Source organism: Dasypus novemcinctus, chromosome 8, assembly GCF_030445035.2.
Source record: "Dasypus novemcinctus isolate mDasNov1 chromosome 8, mDasNov1.1.hap2, whole genome shotgun sequence".
In the NCBI taxonomy this organism is placed as follows: Eukaryota; Metazoa; Chordata; class Mammalia; order Cingulata; family Dasypodidae; genus Dasypus; species Dasypus novemcinctus.
Genome location: NC_080680.1, coordinates 83846830 through 83866881, shown reverse-complemented (window position 1 = coordinate 83866881; position 20052 = coordinate 83846830). Strand labels below are relative to the sequence as shown.

At 45.9% G+C, this 20052-nt stretch overlaps 1 protein-coding gene across 1 annotated transcript in view; it reads right to left on the bottom strand.

Annotated features, from left to right (window-relative positions):
- Positions 1 to 451: 451 nt before the first annotated feature.
- The window catches only part of LOC101414066 (coiled-coil domain-containing protein 180-like), an 85782-nt gene continuing 66181 nt past the window's right edge, over positions 452 to 20052 (bottom strand). The window contains 10 exon segments of the mRNA XM_058302126.2: positions 452 to 626; positions 1701 to 1836; positions 2877 to 2920; positions 2922 to 2983; positions 5787 to 5898; positions 6368 to 6505; positions 7073 to 7233; positions 10668 to 10809; positions 11617 to 11683; positions 17724 to 17801. Of these exon segments, the coding sequence (XP_058158109.1) occupies positions 495 to 626; positions 1701 to 1836; positions 2877 to 2920; positions 2922 to 2983; positions 5787 to 5898; positions 6368 to 6505; positions 7073 to 7233; positions 10668 to 10809; positions 11617 to 11683; positions 17724 to 17801 (1072 nt within the window). The 3' untranslated portion in view covers positions 452 to 494.

The following is a 20052-nucleotide window of genomic DNA, read 5'->3' as shown; positions in this document are numbered from 1 at the left end:
CATAGAAGAGTACACAGTGAATGGACACAGCAGACAGTGAGTGCAAAACAATGAGGGGTGGGGAGAAATGAATAGGTAAATCTTTAAAAAACAAACAAACTCAGGCATAGAGACATTGAGAGGTGATGATTTTTTTTTAAAAGTTAATGAGGCTTGGGAATATTTTTGCCAAAAAGTTATAATTTGTTCAGAAAAATTGTGTCACAAATACCCAATCAACACTGGATTCTTTGCTGGTTCTAGGAATCAGTGCATAGTTGCAATTATAATCCACATTTTGTTAAAAATAAAATACATTTTTTCATATTTTTAATTACTTTATTTTTCAAGATGAAGTGCCCAGCATGCCTTTTCTCTGTTATCCTGTTGAATACTGGACACTTCACACAGCAGGGATCAGTGAATATTTACTGAGTGAATGAATGAGTGAATGAAACCCCAGCAGCATGAGTATCTACAAAATAAGCCTTTATTTGGGCTTGGGCCCCAGGGCGTCACAAGTACAGGCCCCGGATGGTGTGCACGGAGCTCTTCCAGCTGTCTTTCCAGCGCTGAGCTGCCTTCGCCTGGGATGCGTTGTCCTCCTGGATCTTCCTCAGCTCCTCAGCGAATAATGCCAAGTATTTCTGGGAGGAAGGCAGCAGGAGGGGCCACGTGAGGAGGGGTCCTGTGCCCTAGACGGCGCTGTGACTGGCTGGCAGGGAGCTCTCACCCACTCCAGGCACCCAGCAAGAGCTCCACAGTCATTTCTCACACCACTCTCCCAACAGCCGATGGGGAGACAGGCTCAGAGCCTTGCGTGGGGCCACCCAGCTAGAAAGAAGCTGGGTAAGGGCTGACTTTGGACTCTGCGCTCCTTCTTCCTGCACTGCGACCTCTCTGGAGCTCAGGGGTCCTGGCTTCCTCCAGGCCTTGTGCACCCACTGAACTGGCTGGGTGGGCAGAGCTGTCCCCTCTGCCTGAGGCTTGGCGTGGTGGCCCAGGAAGGACCTGCCCTGGGCAATGCAGGTTCTCCCAGCACTGGGACCAGTCTATTTTAGGCAGGACAAGGTTTCTCTCTGGGCACCAGGATCAAAGGTCCACAGGACTGCAGAGTTGAGAGGCTGGTCCCTCAAGCAGCCTTTGGGTGCAGCCCCATAGGGGTCTAATAGGCACTGGGTTCAAATCCTGACTTTGACATTATGTAGTGGCAAGTTTCTTTAGGCCTCAGTGTCCTCCTCAGTGAAATGGGGTAACAGTTCTACTTATGTCTGGAGTTGTTAGGAGAGTCCATGGAGGCCCCTGTAAGTCCTTGAGAACTGTGAGCTGTGACTCCCCTTTCCCCCACTGCAAACCCAAAGGCCTCTATACCTCTGCTGATGCTGCTCCCTAGTTCTGACTTAGCAGATTCTCTGGACTGCCTTTCTTCACCCTCTAGTCCAGGTGGGGCATCCCCCAGCTGGGCTCCTGCAGTGCTGGGGACCATGCCACTGGACACGTGCATGACGTCCTTGTGCCTGGGGACATCCCACTGTCCCAAGGGTTGAGACCTGCAGTACTGGGGTACCCTGATGTGTCCTCTGTTCCTAGAAAAAATGTCAGGGTGCCCTGTGATGGGGAATTCCCTCCTTTTCAAGGCATCTGGAGCTAGGGAAAACGTTGCCTCAACTGGGCTGTTGTATGCTCCCTGGGCACGCCCACCCACCCCTCCCTCCACGTACCAGGTAAACAGCGTCTCGGGCTTCCACGGCTGCCTGGTGGCCCAGGGTCGTTTTGGTGGTGGTTGTCGATGGCATTTTCCGGAGAAGAATCTTGTTCTCGATGGTAACTTCGGTGGGTTTGATTCCCGGCCACTTCCTACCAAAAAAACATACATGTGAAAAGTTCCACAGGCTTGGCTTCATCATTCACAGTCTACCTGCCAAGCCGGGTGGTAAAGCAGAGTATTTCTTTAAAAAAATGACCATGGCTTTAAATGTCATAAAGAAAAGAAAAGAAAACTCCTACTGAATATTTGACTCTGCTTCAAATTGCCTGTTTCATATTTCCATACTGTTTTAATCAGGGTACACAGACAGTCTTGGGTACTGGGTGGAAAGTGGGAATGCCATACCTCTGGAGTCAGCCAGATCTGTGCCTGGGGCAAGTTCCTTCTCTTTTCCGGGCCCTAGTTTCCTCACATGTAAAATGGGGCGACAACAAAACCTTTCTGATTTGGAAGTAACCTGCCAAATACCTAACTTGGTACCTGGCACATGGTAGGAGTTCAGCAACGAGAGTTAGCAACAGCATCAGCATCTGCATGACCCCAAGAGGGCATTTCCCAGCTCAGAGCAGACTCTCTGGTCTGGTCCCAAAGGCAGCCTGCCAGGCAGGCAGCAGGCATGGCCTCTGGGCTGTTTTCCAATGGTGCCATAAACCCCCACGGCTGAGAACATTGCTGGGCAAGCCACTGCTTTGCTTCTTCTTCCAGGGTTGCATTCTTGGGGCAGAGGGAACAGGCACTTTGGTAGCTCTTGCTGCCCATGACAGCAGCTAGAGTGGCACACAGGGCCAGTAGTGACCCGAGAGGGTACCTTCTGCTGTGACAGGACTCCCTTTCTTTGTTGGCCCCTTTGTTGGGTCCTTATTAAGTGAACTAATAGCTATGGAGTGCTAGTATGTGCCAAGAGCATTCCAAATCCAATCTCATTGAACTCATTTTCATGTCATGAAAGGCGGCTGTTATCCCTATCTCACAGATGAGGAAACTGAGGCTCAGAACAGTAACTCCTGTCCAGGGTCTCCAGGCCCTTCTGACCTCAGAGCCTGCATCCCTAACCATTCTGTGGCACTGTTCCCCCACCCCCAGCGAATGGCAGCCATTCAGTGTGCTCCTCTTTGCCCTCCACTCTCACCTGCTCCCCCGCTCAATCAGGGGCTTCTCTCTCTCTTCCTCCAGGGGAGAGCCCAGCAAGTTTCCTCCGTATAAGGACTGATGTTCTCTGCTTGGGAGGCTCCATATCTGGGCAGGCAAGAGACAGGTTACCGACTGGCCTTACCAACAGCCTCAGACCCAATGGACTCCACCTGACCTTACGTTTAGGGAAATGAAGGCTCTCTCCCTTACTGCCTCACTTGGAATCTTGGGCAGAAGACAGAGCCCCCTCCCCCCCAGAAGCTGATTGTGCCTGACATGGGGGCTGGGGGCTGATGCAGTGGTAGTGGCTGAATGAGTGTTTTGGGGCCTGTCTTAGCTCCAAAGCCCTGAGTCTGCTGCTCCAACCTCCTACAGCTTCTGTGAGCCTCCTAATATGCTTCTTAAAGCCCTTTTCTGCTCACACTAGCTCAGGTGGGTTCTGCTGTGTGCAACTAAGAACCTCAACTGGAATGAACACACTTGAGGTTGTCCCCCTAACTCACTGACTGGCTCTCTGAGATGCTTGCTGGTCTGAAAGAAAGGGGCTTGTGTTTGCAGTCAGAGCAACAGCCCAGGAGGGACCCTGACCTATGCCATCATCTGCCGTGGATGGCAGGGCCACCTGGATCTGGTGCAAAGCTGCACTCAGAAGCCTGGTTGACGGAGCAGGCAGAGGCTGGTGAACTCGCTGGGCCTGGTCTCCAGGTTCTTTCCAGTTCTGCAGTTTACTCCAAGGCATGCCCAGTCCCCTCCACTGCCCCCTTGTCTGCCTCTCCTTAGGGCTCAACCCTGACTCCTCTAAAACCCCTGCTTCCTTAAACAAGGCTCAAACTTGACATAGAGACCTCTGTTATGGAAACTATGGCCAAAACCTTAAAAACATGTATACATTTTGACAGAGAAATTGCACTGCTAGGAATCCAACCTAAAAAAAATAGAGATTTATGGATATATATGTACTCTCCAATAAGATCATGGGAGTGAAAAATTAGAAATGGCTCAATGTTCACCAGCAGGGGGGCTGCTTAGTAAATTATGATGTGTCCTAAATGAAGTACAAACATAATCAGTTTAGAAAAGAGTCCATGCCCTGTAGTCCATCCTCCCTATATTGAATTTCTTATTTCGCTATAATAAACATTTATTATCTTTATAATAAAAAACTTAAAAAAAGTAAAAATAATTCAATTTAATTACAGAATAAATTAGAGATAAGTGGATAACATTTAATATGTGATTTAAATCTTTTGTAAACGGAAGCGGACTTGGCCCAATGTAAACGGAAGCGGACTTGGCCCATGCGAGGTCTGCGGTTCAAACCCCGGGCCTCCTTGACCCATGTGGAGCTGGCCCATGCGCAGTGCTGATACGTACAAGGAGTGCCCTGCCATGCAGGGGTGTCCCCACGTAGGGGAGCCTCACATGCAAGGAGTGCACCCCATAAGGAGAGTGGTCCAGTGCGAAAGAAAGTGCAGCCTGCCCAGGAATGGCGCTGCACACACGGAGAGCTGACACAAGAGGATGACGCAACAAAAAAGAAACACAGATCCCCAGTGTTGCTGATAAGGATAGAAGCAGTCACAGAAGAACAGGGGGAGAATGGACACAGAAAGGAGACAACGGGGGGCGGGGGGGAGGGGAGAGAAATAAAAAAAAAAAAAAATAAATCTTTCCTAAGTATAAAAGTTACACACACAGTACAAAGAAATATAATTACCACCTAATGAGGAAAAAAGATTTTGAAAGTCTCCCCTAATCTCACCCACAGTGGTGAACATCATGAACAGTTTGGCACATATCTCTCCAGCACTATCTCTTTCATTTTCTCTCTCTGAATTCTGTCTTTCTTTCTCTTACACAGTCATTTACACATAGGTGTGTATGCATGTTATATCATATATATGTTTTTTAAGGGCTCCTAGGTACATAATGTTTGTCGATTTTTTTTCACATAATAGTATTATTTGCAGCCATTCTAAAAGCTGCCCAGCATGCAACTGTATATTTCTGTAATAATTAAATAATAATAAATAATAATAAATAAATAACTTATTTATCCCATCCCTTGTACATGGATATTCATGATGTTCCCAACTTTTTTTTGTAGTTGTTGTTATTTCAACAAATAAGTGCTGTGATGGATAGTTTTGAAAAGATATTTTTGAAGACGTATGCAAGTATTTCTGCTAGATAAATGCCTTGGACTAGAACTGCTAGGACACAAGTATATATGTTTAGAATTTTCAAAGGCTTAGCCAAACTATTTTCCAAGAGTGTAGTAGCAACGCCCATTCTGCCAAGGGCAGCTGGTGGTAATTTCTTAGATTGGCACCAGGGCTGAGCACCAGTAAGCTTGAAACCCTTGTCAGTCTGTGGGGGAAACAACATCTCCATAATGTTAGCATTTGTATTTTTCACTGTCTGTGAGTTGGGCATCTCTTAAATTTCCTGGCTGTAAGTATTGATTCTCTTTTGAAGTGTATGTATTTGTCCTTTGTTCTTTTCAAAAAAAAAATTTTTTTTTAACCTGTAGGTTCTTGGAACACTTTTACCAGTTTGTGGTTTGTCTTTCCATCTTTCAACTTTTTGTCTTTGGCCACAGAAAAGTGAAAGTTGTTTCCTTCAGGGCTCTCACTCTCATGTCATACTTAGTCTACTCCAAGACTATGAAAATATTTACTCTCAGGGTTCCATTTTTAAAAAACATAACCTTTCAGATATCTGGGAGTTGCCTTTTTAATGAAACATGTTATTTTTAATGAAAACAAATTTTAAAAACCAAAAATTAATCAGTCACTTCAATGGAAGAATCTGTTTGCACTCTGGTAGAGTTTGGTGCAAAGCAGACCTCCCACCCACCCTTCACTGACACCCTGGTCCAAGGCACGAGGATGGCTGTGCTGCTTACTTGCCACCTGGATGTCATCAATGGTGACCACTTCATCCAGTTGCAGCAGGAATTTCTCGGTGAAGGCAGCCAGACTGGTAATGAAAGCCCGGCCGCACCTCCTGGTGGCTTCCTGGAGGAAACATGGGTTAGACAGAGTACAGGAGAGGAAGTCCCTCAAAAGGCAGTCTGAGGAAGTGGCTGGGTATATTCTGAGAGAGACAAGACCAAGGTCCTTGTGTCCAAGTGAACCTAGCACCTGGCCCTTTGCCAGAAGGTGTCTCCCAAGAGGTGCTTGGCTTGAAGATAAGAATTCAGAAATGAACAAGGGACTCAAACAGACATTTCACAGAAGAGGAAATAAAACTAATCATGGATCTTGGACAAAAGATGTTCTCCTCTTTCATAATTTTGCCATTAATTAATTTAGAAATCAAGGAAATGCAAGTTAAGGCAGACAATAATGATCACTTTCACTTGAAAGACTTGCCCTTTTTATGCTCCACTGGGGTGAGTCTGTGCCAGCACTGTGGGTAGGCTGACAACTGGGCAATCTTTCAGGTCTCAGAGTGCAGACCTGAGGAGTCAATGGCACCACTGACCTGCAGCTTCTCCCTGTTCACCCCAATCATGATCTCTAGCTCTTTCTGCCTTTTCTCTTCCTGTTGGCATAGAGACTCCATTTCTTGGGCATTTGTGGGGTGTCCAAGATTTGGATGGAGCTTCTGGGCATTTTCATCCTTAAAGCAAACAATCCAGAAATCAGTGGGAATTTTGATCAGGTCATAGGGTCAGGACCAAATAGTTACTGGCTTATGTCATCTGACATTAACAGCCACAACCAGATTGATATGGCCCCCAAACGGGGTACATGAGGGGCTAAGGTGGGCAGAAAAGCAGTGGAGAAGGCAAGATGGGGGCATGACCAGAGCCAATTCTGAAGGTTGGGGAGAGGGGAAGCCGAATATCTCCCCCAGCACAATCAGGATTTTAGTCCAACAAAATCAATAGCATCCATGTCCCACAGGCTCCAAGGACCATGGGAAATCATCACTGCTCTCAATGTGACCATGGCCCCATGGAGACCAGGAGACCCCACCCCCACCAAGCAATTCAAGTTTAGTAAATAAATGCTATGAAGAAGCTGTTGGCTCAGTTCTCATTTCTCCAATGCCTTGCATCCCTCAACCCACATCAAAAGTCCCAAGCCTGCCCATCTCCTTCTCAGGAACTTGGCACTGCACATGTCTTGCCTCCAATAACTCCCCAAGTCCCTGGTTGGAAGTACCTGGCCCTGGGACCCTCACCTTAGTTTTTTCCAGCTGCTTCTGCTGTAACTGGAAGTGCTTCTGGATCTCATCAATGGAGGCATAAAACTTTTTCCAGTGGTGATCTTTGAACTTCTCCATCACCAAACAACACACCTGAGGCAACAGCTCCTCAAATCTCCTCAGTTGGCCTCGTAATTCTGCAGGAATTGGGGGTAGGGGCATAAGGGAGAGGACAGGGCAGAATTGAGTTGCTGAGGTGATCTTTTCAATGACGGCCCAAAGCAGTTTCCCAAGGAAAAGACTTGGTCTACAGTATGGCAATAGCTATTCCATCAGGTGGTCAGTGTAGAAAATATGAGTTAAGTTCAAAAGGCTTTTCTTCCTCTAGACTCTATAAGACCTGTCAGCTCGTTTAAAATGCATTGTGCCTTTCAGCAGTTCTGGAAGGTTCTCAGTCATTATCTCTTCAAATACTGCCTCAACGCTAGACTCTTCTCTCTTCCTCTGGACATCCAAATAGTGAGTTCACCAATTCTACCTTTGGCTGTGTGTAACCTGGTAGTAAAGTCATTCATAATTTAAAAATTTCAGTTATTCTATTATTCCTTTATAGAAATGATTTGGTTCTTTTTCATATCTACTCGGTCATTTTAATAGTCTCTTGTTCCTCACTTGTGTTTTCAATCCCCTCTTTTATTTTATTTATTTATTTATTTTAAAGATTTATTTATTTATTTATTTAATTCCTCCCCTCTCCCCCGGTTGTCTGTTCTCTGTGTCTGTTTTGCTGCGTCTTGTTTCTTTGTCCGCTTCTGTTATCGTCAGCGGCAGGGGAAGTGTGGGCGGCGCCATTCCTGGGCAGGCTGCACTTTCTTTCGCGCTGGGCTGCTCTCCTTCCGGGGTGCACTCCTTGCGCGTGGGACTCCCCTACGCGGGGGGAGGGGGGGGACGCCCTAACCACTGGGCCAAGTCCGCTTCCCCCCTCTTTTATTTAACTATATTATTTGAGTGTGTGTGTGTGTCTGATACTCTCAACTAAAGCCTTTGCTGCCTCTTGCTCAAGGTGTCTTGTTTCTTTGTGTTTGTTTTTACTCTGAGCTATTATTCTTGGCTTTTTATTTGTGGGAGTTCATGGAGGCCTGAGTTGAAGGTGGGTTTTTTTAGAGAGAATTTGCATATGTCTTTATCAAGCATCTGGTCACTATCAATTAAAGTTCATTTTAGGAAGCAGACTTGGCCCAGTGGTTAGGGCGTCCGACTACCACATGGGAGGTCCGTGGTTCAAACCCCGGGCCTCCTTGACCCGTGTGGAGCTGGCCCACATGCAGTGCTGATGCGCGCAAGGAGTGCCGTGCCACGCAGGGGTGTCCCCGCGTAGGGGAGCCCCACGCGCAAGGAGTGCACCCTGTAAGGAGAGCCGCCCAGCGCAAAAGACAGTGCAGCCTGCCCAGGAATGGTGCCACACACACGGAGAGCTGACACAGCAAGATGACGCAACAACAACAACAAAAAGAAACACAGATTCTGGTGCCACTGACAACAACAGAAGCGGACAAAGAACACGCAGCAAATAGACACAGAGAACAGACAACTGGGGCTGGAGGGGGGGGCGGGGGAAGGGGAGAGAAAAAAAAAAAAAGGTCATTTTAAACCGAAGTATCAGCTTGATGTTTTTGGATATCTATAAAGTATGAATTCAGATTTAGAAGCCATATAAGGACAGGTTTGTGCTATCGATTCTCACTAGAATTTTTTTTTTTTTTAATCTCTTCACCTAGAACCAAAGTTAGTGATTCTGGTCTCAGTTTTCCTTATAGTTCCTGGAAGGAAAGATAGAAGAAGCTCAGTTTAGGTCTTTTCTTTTTTTTAAAGATTTATTTTATTTCATTTCTCCTCAGCTCCGCCCCCCCCACCCCCCCACCATTGTCTGCTCTCTGTGTCCATTCACTGTGTGTTCTTCTGTGTCTGCTTGCATTCTTGTCAGGCAGCACCGGGAATCTGTGTCTCTTTTTGTTGTGTCATCTTGCTGTGTCAGCTCTGTGTGTGTGTGGCACCACTCCTAGGCAGGCTGCATTTTTTGCATGGGGCAGCTCTCCTTGCGGGTGCACTCCTTTGTGCGTTGGGGCACCCCTACATGGGAGAAATCGTGTGGCAGGGCACTCCTTGCGAGCATCCACACTGCACGTGGGTCAGCTCACCACACAGGCCAGGAGGCCCTGGTATTGAACTCTGGACCTCATATATGATAGGCGGATGCTCTATCAGTTGAGCCACATCTGCTTCCCCATTTAGGTCTTATTCATTTTACTCTGCAGGCAGAGCCCAGTGGGGTCCCAGTTTTAAGTAGCTTGTCTCCCTTAGATTTCCCACTTTGTGTGGCCTTGGGCTGTGTCTTTTGTTCCCAGTTTCCTTCAGGTTATGAAAACAGAAGCTTAAGCTCACCTGGGAGTCAGCAAGTGCCCTTAGGGTAAAAGCCAGGTTACTGCTTAATTGCTCTCAGGATTCCTATTTTCACTTGCTTTTTGGCCTTTGATTATTTTTCACTTTGTCCCTAGTGTATCAGTAAAAAGTTTTATCCAGTATTCTCTTAAGTTTTCACTCAGAAAGTTGGTCAGGATACATGGACTGACAAACCTAGGCAAATGGAAGGCTCTACTTAATGTGAATTGTAAATATACCAGAGAGGGACATAATCTGCAGCATTTGCCCTCAGAAACAATTTTTTTTTGTTTTTTGTTTTTTTTAGCACTGAGTTCACCTGGGGAAATCCTGAGCTAGAGAAGAAAATACTGTTAGTAGTTTCAATTCCAGTCATTCAAGAACCACAGTAGTAAGAACTACCACAGATTATTTCTCCTGTGTATGGCTGGTCTGTGCAAGGGCTGAGTCATCAAAAAACCCTTCCACGGTAGGTGTTATGGTCTCCAGTTTACAGATAAGGAACCTGAAACTCAGAGAAGCAAGGTGATTTGTCCAAGATCATACAGCTGGGGAAGGCAGGGAGAAGGCAGTGCAGGGTCTTAAACCCAGGTTCCGCTGGCTCCTAATCCTCTCCTACTTCTACCAGATCTCCTCTCATAAACAGCAGGCCTGTGTGATGGGCTCTGGGGTACCCTCACTAGAAGCAGGAATATTTAGAACTTACAATTGCATAATGCACACCTGGCTGTGGACAAAGGTTGCAGAGGGTCATGGAGAATGGAACTGGTGGTGGGACCATGAGTGTGTTTTCACAGATCTTTTGTCATTATAATCAATATAAATGGCAAGATGCATTCAATCGCCCACTCTTTGGCCCCCATTCTTCTATGGGGTTCATTGTAGCTCAGCTCAGACTTGGCATACAGAAGGTACATAACAAATACCCGTGGAAGGAACAAACTATTTTCAATGGTATAATGTATTTTGCAAGAAAAGTGGACATTTGTTGTTGTTGTTTATTTCATGTTAAATCTGATTAAGGTTTTTACCTATTTCAAGATTTTGGTTTTTCACAGGGAGCTCTCATCTGCCTCCTCCAGTGACCTCCAAGTCAGGAGGGTATTACCCAGGCAGTGAAGCCTCCTCCTAGCTCTACCTGGACACTGGCTGCAGGCCACACTGCACAAGCCGCCTGCTCGCTGGCACTCACCTATGAGGCAGGAGTTGTGGTACTCGTCTGTCTGGTACTGGTAATCCAGGATCTTTTTGTTGATGTTCTCTGCACACTGGTCGAAGGTTTCATACATGCAGTCGGGCCTGGTGACTGGGCGCTTCTCTTTGCGGTAAAATTCCTGCAAGAGGGTTGGACGGTGTGTGAAAGGACCCTCCCCGTGGGACTCTGACCCAGGCTGTTGGCATCCCCCACCCTCCTCTCATCTCAACACCCCTGGGCTATCTCCTAGACCAGGGAAATGCTTTCTTCCCATCTGCCCTTTTCAACACTGTATCCCAGAGACCACCTAGCTGATGCGAAGTCCAGAGCTGGCCTCTCAATAAATCTTGAGTGAATGAATGGCAGATTCCAAGACCCAAATAAATGGAATTTCAATTCAATGGCCAGGTTTGAGAGCTTACTATGAAGCACAAAGCTGGGTTGAATGCCATGGTCCACAGAGGTGGATGAGCTGGAGGATTCTACCCTGGAGGACTCACAGGCAAGGTGAAGGCAGATGGGAAAATGCACAAATACCCTGTGTCGGGGGGGCTGGAATGGGGTGCTGGGCAGCTCCTCCAAGGGCCCCCCAGGGGACTGCTCCCATAGCCCATCTCTCTTCTGTGCCTTGCTGCACCCTACTTGGGACTTGTCTTGTTCCTCTTAGGACACCCGGTATCTGACATACAGTCTATGTCCAAGAGATGTGTGGCAACTGAATAAATGAACAAGTGAATGAATGCTAAATGAATGAGGTTTAGTTTCTAGGATGGAAAAAAACACCCCATGAGGTAAAAGCTGGTAGCTGTGATGGTGGGGTGGCAGGGAGCCCCCTTTCCTCCTTTGCCCCTGCCCTTAGGGGACCTTAGGAGGCAGAGGTAGCTGGCAAAGTGTGTGCAGCGTCTGGCAGGAGGGCAGGCAGAGGCCCACCCATGGCCACCCTCACCTCAGTGATGGTCAGCAGCTGCTCGTTGCTCTCCCAGAGGAGGGTCAGGATGATCCCTTTAAAATGCCTGCAAGACACACGAGAGGAGCCCTGAGGAGCCTTGTCTAGATGCCCCACCATGGACAGAACCAACAGGTCCCTTCTGAGCACTCAGCTGCCCAGCCAGAATTGGAGTGGGCAGTATATCTGCTTCCTAAGGGTGAACCTACCTTACATTTGTCAAGTTTAATGCTTCTTTTAAGTCACAGCCTGGGTCTGGGCCCTTTCAAACTTCTTTGCTCTATTTTGACCTTACTTCAGCCTATTCACTCCCAGTCATTATTCAGTCCTGCCCCTGGGGCTTTGGACTGCTAGCCCCTCTCCAGAAAACACTGCTCAATTCCTCTGGGTCACTTCCATTCCTGCTCTTTCTTGGAGCCAAGCTCAGCACAGCCTCACAGTCCCCTCCTCCCTGCCCCCTACAGGTGGATTTGGGGTTGATTTGTGTGACATGCTGATTCATTTCCACCTCTCCCAGTAGACTGCAAAGTCCAAAGAACAAAGACTGTTGTATGTCTTATTTCTTTGTCATGGTCATGACCTGCAGCCTCCAAGAGCTCAGTATTTGTTGAAAGAAGAAAAAAAGTTTTCTTATAAATATTAATCAAATGGACACTACTTCATGTAGGTCCAAACACCTTCCTTTTAGGAATCCTGCTCTTTAGGCAGACTCAAGTGCACCAGGGCTTCATTAAGCAAATTGGTACAGACCCAGTGGATATTCCAGCGCAGTTAGGGCAGCCATTTCAAAGGTCAGAGTGAAGTAAGGGACAGATGCTCTAGAACTGCTTGTACTCCAGAACACTTAATTTTTCATGATCTCTAATTATAAAGTGCTGCAAGTGACTGCTGTACACACACATCATTGCTGGTCAGATCTCTAAAATACATGTATATAGGTCACTTCATCTTGCATTTTAAAATTCATTCATCATAATTAAAGAAAAGTAGAAACACAAGGCAGGAATACTAATATCAAGAAAAGCTAATTACCTAGAGAAAATTGTGGTTGACATTTAAAAAACTTTTTTTTAAATTTTAAATTTTATTTTTAAAGAAACTAGATAAAATAAATGTTCCATTGAAAATATAAGGGTATTCCCATATGTTCCTCCCCCCCCCCCCCCACTTTTCCCCATCAACAACATCTTTCATTAGTGTGGTATTTTGTTACAATTGATGACAAGGCTGACTTTTTTTTTTTTAAAGATTTATTTATAGGGCAGCTGAGCAAGTCAAGCCCTCAACATTGTTTCAAGTATCTCTGAACATGTCTCCTCAAGAAATGAAGATTGACTGTCACTTGGGCCCCAAGGGGAGGGGGAAATAGATATTGAATAGATGTAACCAAAGTAAATGTGAGGGCAAAAGAAGTGTTTCACAAGAGTACACAAGGATGGATATAAAACATGTAATATTACACTAAAAACATATAGGGGATGACAGACTAATAATGTAAACCATAATGTAAAACAGAGGATAACTAAAAAATTTAGAAAACTATATAGCCTAAAGTATAAACCACAATGTAAACACAAATGTTACCTTGTTTGAAAGCTATTGTCTCAATATCTGTACATCAGTTTCAGTAAATATGATATAAGTTAAAAGATTATCGCTGTGGAAGGGAAAAGGTTTTATAATGGATATGTGGGAGTACTGTATATTGTATATATGAATTACTGTGATCTAAGGCTCTTGTGAAGAGAAGCTCAATAATTAGGGAAAAAAGAAAAGAAAAAGATAGGATGTAGAATTTTTCCAAATCAATATGTATTCTATATCTAACCTTTAAACTCATCGCTATATTCCATTTTACTAGTAAGGGAACCTGACATTATATTGGGCTTCACTTTTCAGGAAGTTTTGGATCACAGAGTGGTCCAACAATGGCAGCGGAGGAATACTGGTATGGGATGTTATTGACAGGGGACATATGGTTGACAGGGAGTTATACTGGGCATGTGTCCAGGGTGCATGGAAATGTTTGGATATACTCATAGTGGAAACAATTAAAAACAACAGTTGGGGGGGTACTGGGTTCCTGGCCAGGGGTGCTCTGTCATGGTCCCTAGGGGAGCAGCGGCAGTCCCCCAGGTGCAATGGTAAGGACCAGGAAGGAATGAGGGTCCAACAGTGAGCCCCTGATACTAATGACTATGCTTGTGAGCCTATATGCCTGAAATAAGAACAAGGCCTAGAGCAGCACTGTGCCTAGGAGTTTCCTCCTGACAGCCTTCATGTTACTCAAATGTGGCCAGTCTCAAAGCCAAACTCAGCGTGTAAATGCAATGCCTTCCCCCCAGCATGGGACATGACACCCGGGGATGAGCCTTCCTGGCACCGAGGGATCACTACCAAGTACCAACTGATGATGCAACTAGAAAATGACCTTGAATTAAAGGTTCAACGCAGACCAGCAGGATATCCCTGTCTACATATAATAACAGGAGTTAAAAATGCTGTTTGACCTAAATTAAGGGGGAAATGGAAAGGACAAATGAGTTTATATGGCTATGAGTCTCTAAAAAAGAGTCTGGAGGATGTCAGAAGGATTGCCCTTATGCACACCTGAGCAGAATCTCAGAGACAGATAAAGTAGATACAACCCCAGGTATTGGTTCTTTTGAGGGCTAAAGAGACCCACAGGTTCTATGGTCATGGCAGATGGGGTTCACTGCCATGTCAGTTGGCCCTTCTTTGGAGCTGGTGTTTCTGTGTGATGGAGCTGGACTCAGATGTGATCTCTTTTCACAAAGCTTTCATGCTACTTTACTGGAATTGTAGTTGGTGCTGGGGTTTAAGATATATCTAGGGGATTTGAATCTCTGGACTAACAATAGGATAGCCAGGCCCTGAGCCTCAACAGACTTCAGTTCCTACACTCTGATTTATTGGACTTACCCCACTCAGCTAACATGGAGTAGAAGAATGTCAACCACCACACCATGGAGCCTAGAGTGCCTACAACTGAAAGCAGGAGGATTGCATCCAGTATCCATGTGGAATCTAAGCCCCCTCTTGACATAGATGTGGAATGGACACAACCAAGCCAAAGTCCACAGGAAGGAGGAATACAGTAAGGATTAGAGTGGACTTAATGATATTCTATTCATGAACTATTGTGGTTAATAATCGAGAAAATGTGGCATTGGTGTGGAAAAAGTGGCCATGGTGGTTGCTGGGTGCGGGGAATGGAAGAGATGAGATGTGGAGGCATTTTTGGGACTTGGAGTTGTCCTGAGTGGTGCTGCAGGGACAATTGCTGGACATTGTATGTCCTCCCATGGCCCACTGGATGGAATGTGGGAGAGTGTGGGCTATGGTGTGGACCACAGGACATGGGGTGCAGTGATGCCCAGAGATGTACTCACCAGATGCAATGGATGTGTCATGATGATGGGGGAGAGTGTTACTGTGGGGGGAGTGATGGGGTGGGGGCGGTGGGGGTGAATGGGGACCTCATATTTTTTGAATGTAATATTTAAAAAAAAATGAATAAATAAAATTTTTAAAAAAAGAGAAAAAAAGATTTATTTTTCTCCCCTTCCCCTACCCCCCACCCCAGTTTTCTGTTCTCTGTGTCCATTTACTGCGTGTTCTTCTTTTTGTCCGCTTCTGTTGTTGTCAGTGGCACAGGAATCTGTGTTTCTTTTTGTTGTGTCATCTTGTTGTGTCAGCTTTCTGTGTGTGTGGTGTCATTCTTGGTTTTGTGCGGGGTGGCTCTCCTTGCGGGGTGCAGTCCTTGTGCATGGGGCTTCCCTACACGGGGGGCACCCCTATGTGGCACAGCACTCGTTGTGCGCATCAGCACTCTGTGTGGGCCCGTTCATCACACAGGTCAGGAAGCCTGGGGTTTGAACCGCGGACCTCCCATGTGATAGACGGATACCCTATCCACTGGGCCAAGTCCGCTTTCCATGGTTGACATTTTATGTATTTTCTTCTGCTATTATTTCAGGCTTTTAAAAATTGGCCCTAATTAGGATATTGTGCATTGAACATTCTGTTTGGCTTGTTTATTAAACTATCTGATTTCTGCTGTGTTATGACACAATTTTAAAAGGCCGTGTAACATGGTCACGTATGTAGTCACCATAGTTTACTGAAACAATCCCATATTTTGGGACCTTTAACTTTTATTCCTACATTTAACTAGCATAAAAAGCATCGCATGGATTATCTTTGTGCAGGAAGTTTTTTCTTCTTGGTGGGATTATTTCCTTGGGAGAGAGACCTAAAAAGTTGCACCAAGGGCATGATCTTTGTGGCTTTTACTATACCTTGCCATACTGCTTTCTGGAAAGATAGTGCACTGTTGACCTCCCACCCAGAGTAAGTGGTAGAGACCCCCTCCACCCTCCCCCACCACCCAAGCTAGGAGTTTCCACTAAAATCCACTCATGTCCAGGCTATTCTCAGGACAAGCATGGAATGGATGTGTTCACCTTTCATTTCTTCGTATCCTAATAAGGCTGAGTGTATCCCCGTGAGTTCCTTCCTAATTGCATTTCCTCCTTTGGGCGTGATCTCAAACCCTCCCTCCCCCCTTGCCTTACTGTGTCCTCACAATTTCCTCAGCAATTTGCTAGGTCCCAATTTGAAAAGGCCCTGATCCTTTGTTGGTCTTATTTACTAGAAATGTTTTCTTTTCTTTTTTTTTTGGCTAGTTATTGACCCATTTTTAACCCAGAGAAATTTCAAAATTTATTTGCCTAACTTTCCATCTTCTGTTTTGCCATTTTGCCCAGTGCTGCTCAGTGTGGCGATCCCGTGTTACTGCAGGGAGCCCAGCATGAGCCGGAGGAATGTGCGGCATCCTCTTCAGGGCTCTCAGGGGAGGCTTTTATCCACTGTGCAGAGGGGGAGGCTGAGGCTTGGGGAGAGGTCACTTACCGGCCGTCGCAATATGGGAATACAAACCCAACTGGTTTGATTCTATTTTCTGAGCAGTTAACCACTGTGCTATGCCAGAAAATCTTTCTGTATTTGTAAATTTAATAAATGCTTAATTTTTTTGGTTTAGCCTCTGATTTTTAAAAAGTCAGCAAACAAACTGTGATAGGTTCATACCATGGAATACTGCTCATCAATAAAAAGGAAGAAACTATTGATACACACAACTTGGATAGATCTCAAGGGCAATATGCTGGGTGAGGAATCAATCTCAAAAGGCACATATTGTGTAAGTCCATTTATGTAACATTCTCAAAATGACAAAATTATAGGGATGTAGCACAGATTAGTGGCTGTCCAGGGTTAGGGATGGTGAGGGGTAGGTGTGGCCCTAGAGGAAGTGCAAGGGAGATCTCTGGGTGATGGGGTAGTTTTGCACCTTGTGATGGTGGCTACACAGATCTACACATATATAATAAAATGACAATGAACAATAAAACATATCCCTAGTCAAGGCTTTGATGGCACAGGGAGATCTTTGGTATGTGGGATGAAACCGAGTCTAGACGCTGGCTTGTACCTGACTGGCAGGGACACGTGCGCACTTCTGGGCCGCCTGGATGTAGCAGCCATACTTCTCTGTGTGGTTCACAAAACCCAACAGACCCACGGGGTAAAAGGGCTGATGGGAAAAGGACTCTCTGACAGTGGGCTTCCTATTTAGAAGGGGTAGGGGCTTTCTTTGTCAGCCTTGACTTTCTCTGATTGTTTTTAATTTCTGTACTTGAAAGTTTGCTTGTTTGCTTGAAATGAAACTTAACTAAGTGAACCAGATTTTTTTTAAATCACCAAAATTTAAATAAAGGAAAATAGAAATGGGGAAAAACATTGAAAAATTTATATAAAACAAACCTCCAAGGGATGTACTGCCCTGTTACCACCTATGAAATGCATAGCGTGGAAAATGGGCGATTTTGGTGAACATGTCACACAACCAATTTGGGTGAATTGGCCCGAGGCAAACTGACTGTGACCCTTAACTGCCCCCGCTGCCCCCCTCTGCTTCTGCACCGGCCCTGTCTTATTTCTCTGCAGCGGAGTCAGGCTTAGCCACCTCTTGGCTGAAACAACAGGTTCAAAGGGACTTCAAGGATAGGGCCCCAGGTACTCACTCAGCTGGAGGAGGAGGCTTCTCCCCGAGCACCTGGTACTTCCTGTCCATCCGGTTGGGCTTGGTGTATCTGGTGATGCTGTGGGACAAAGGCAGGTCAGTGCACTGGGGACTTAGGACAGACCCCAAGGGGATGGGTCTACCCAGGGGACAGCCTGACTCTCATCTTGGGGGGACCAAGCACTTGCTTTGTTGGTCTTATTTACTAGAAAGGTTTATTGCTGTCAGATAAATCTTAATTTGCATTTTCACCGGAGAAGTTAAAAAATTTATTTGCCTAAATTTCCCCTCTTGTCCCTTGCCATTTCATCTACAGTGGCAGGTATGACTGAAGGGAGCCCAGATACCCCCCTACTCTCCTCCCCTGAAGACATCCTCATGGGTAAAGACAAAGCCCTTTTCCATAAACCCCATGGAGTGTAGCTGAGCGTGAGGATTTCGACCTCGCTCAGGCCCAAGAGTCGGGGGGGCTTGCTCCTGCCGATCAGCCGGCGGGGGGTGCCCCAAGAGGGAGCACCGGTTCTCCAGGTGTGGGGGACGCGCGGTTGGGGAAAAACCACGGAGACCGCTTGAGCGCAAGAACAGGTCTGCTTTATTACGGAAGTACACTTAGCTATATAGGGTTGGGTAGAGGGAGGGGCGTGATGAAGGGAGGGTTGGCTAAGGGGCGGCTGTGGACAGGCTGAAGCTGATGGATAGACCTGAGGTAAGCAGTTACTGGGGAAGAGGGCAGATTGTGGGTTGGCAATATGGGCGGGACTGGCGGGAAGGACGGCGGGGGCTGGAAGGGGAGGAGGGGTGGAGAAAGGCGGCAACAATGGAGGCCACTGGGTGGCAGAGGGGCAGAGGAGCTCAGCACCCAGAAACTTGCAAAGAAAAACAAATTGGGTGACATCTAATGTGGCCAGACTTAGCAACGAAAAATACATACAGACTGTCCAATTAGGTGTGAGTTTCAGATAAGCAATGGCTAATTTTTTGTGTATATCCTAAATACTGCCTGGGGAGAAGCCCAGCAGCATGGATTTCATTTTCTAATTGCAGACAGCAGGTGTGTTCACAGAGACCTTCTGGAGGGAAAAGCCAAGCAGGAATTTCTCTTACTTCCATTTCCACAAAACTTTGTGTTAAGTCATGTCAGCCATGGTTTGTAGAAGCCCCATGTCAGTTCAGTTATGGGGCTCCTCTTCCTACCTTCTAGAATCTCTACCTGCCTGGCCCTAAGTCTAATAACCCTGATGGGCTGGGTGGGCAGAGGACAGCCAGAAGCCGAAGCACAGGGTCCTTCAGTGGCTCCTCCTGTCTCCCAAGGAAAAGAGCTGCTTGTGGCTCCATGGTGGCATGTGGGGACGTGGCAGGAGCCTGGATCCACCAGCCATCACCACCAAGAAGCACTAAACTCCCAGACATGTTCTCAAGGCAGGAGCCCTGCATGAAATGTGTTGCTCAGCAAGAATGTGGTCAAACCACCTTGTAATAGGAAATGGCTTCATGAATATCACACCAAAAGCACAAGCAGCAAAAGAACTAATAGATAAATGGGACTTCCTCAAAATTAAAGCCTTCTGCACCTCAAAGGAGTTTGTCAAGAAAGTAAAAAGGGAACCCACACAATGGGAGAAAATATTTGGCAACCATATATCTGATAAGAGACTTATAACTTGCATATATAAAGAACTCATGTATCTTGAAAATAAAAAGATAACCCATTTAAAAAATGGGAAAAAGATTTAAACAGACACTTCTCCATAGAAGAAATATAAATGGCTAAAAAGCACATGAAAAAATGCTCCAAATCTCTAGCTATCAGGGAAATGCAAATCAAAACTACAATGAGATACCATCTTACTCCCATAAGATTGGCAGCTATGAATAAAACAGAAGAATACAAATGCTGGAGAGGATGTGAAGAAAGGGGAACACTCATCCACTGCTGGTGGGAATGCAGAAGGATCCAACCATTCTGGAGGACAGTTTGGCGGTTTCTCAAAAAACTAACCATAGATTTGCCATATGACTCAGCAATACCACTGCTGGGTATATACCCAGCAGAACTGAAAACAAGGACACAAACCGATATATGTACACCAATGTTCATAGCAGCATTGTTCACTTTTGCCAAAAGTTGGAATCAACCCAAATGCCCATCAACAGATGAGCGGATCAATAAAATGTGGTATATACATACAATGGAATACTCCTCGGCTGGAAGAACAAATACACTACAAACACACGTGATAACATGGATGAATCTTGAGAACCTTATGTTGAGTGAAGCAACCCAGGCATTGAAGGACAAATACTACATGACCTCAATGATATGAAATAAG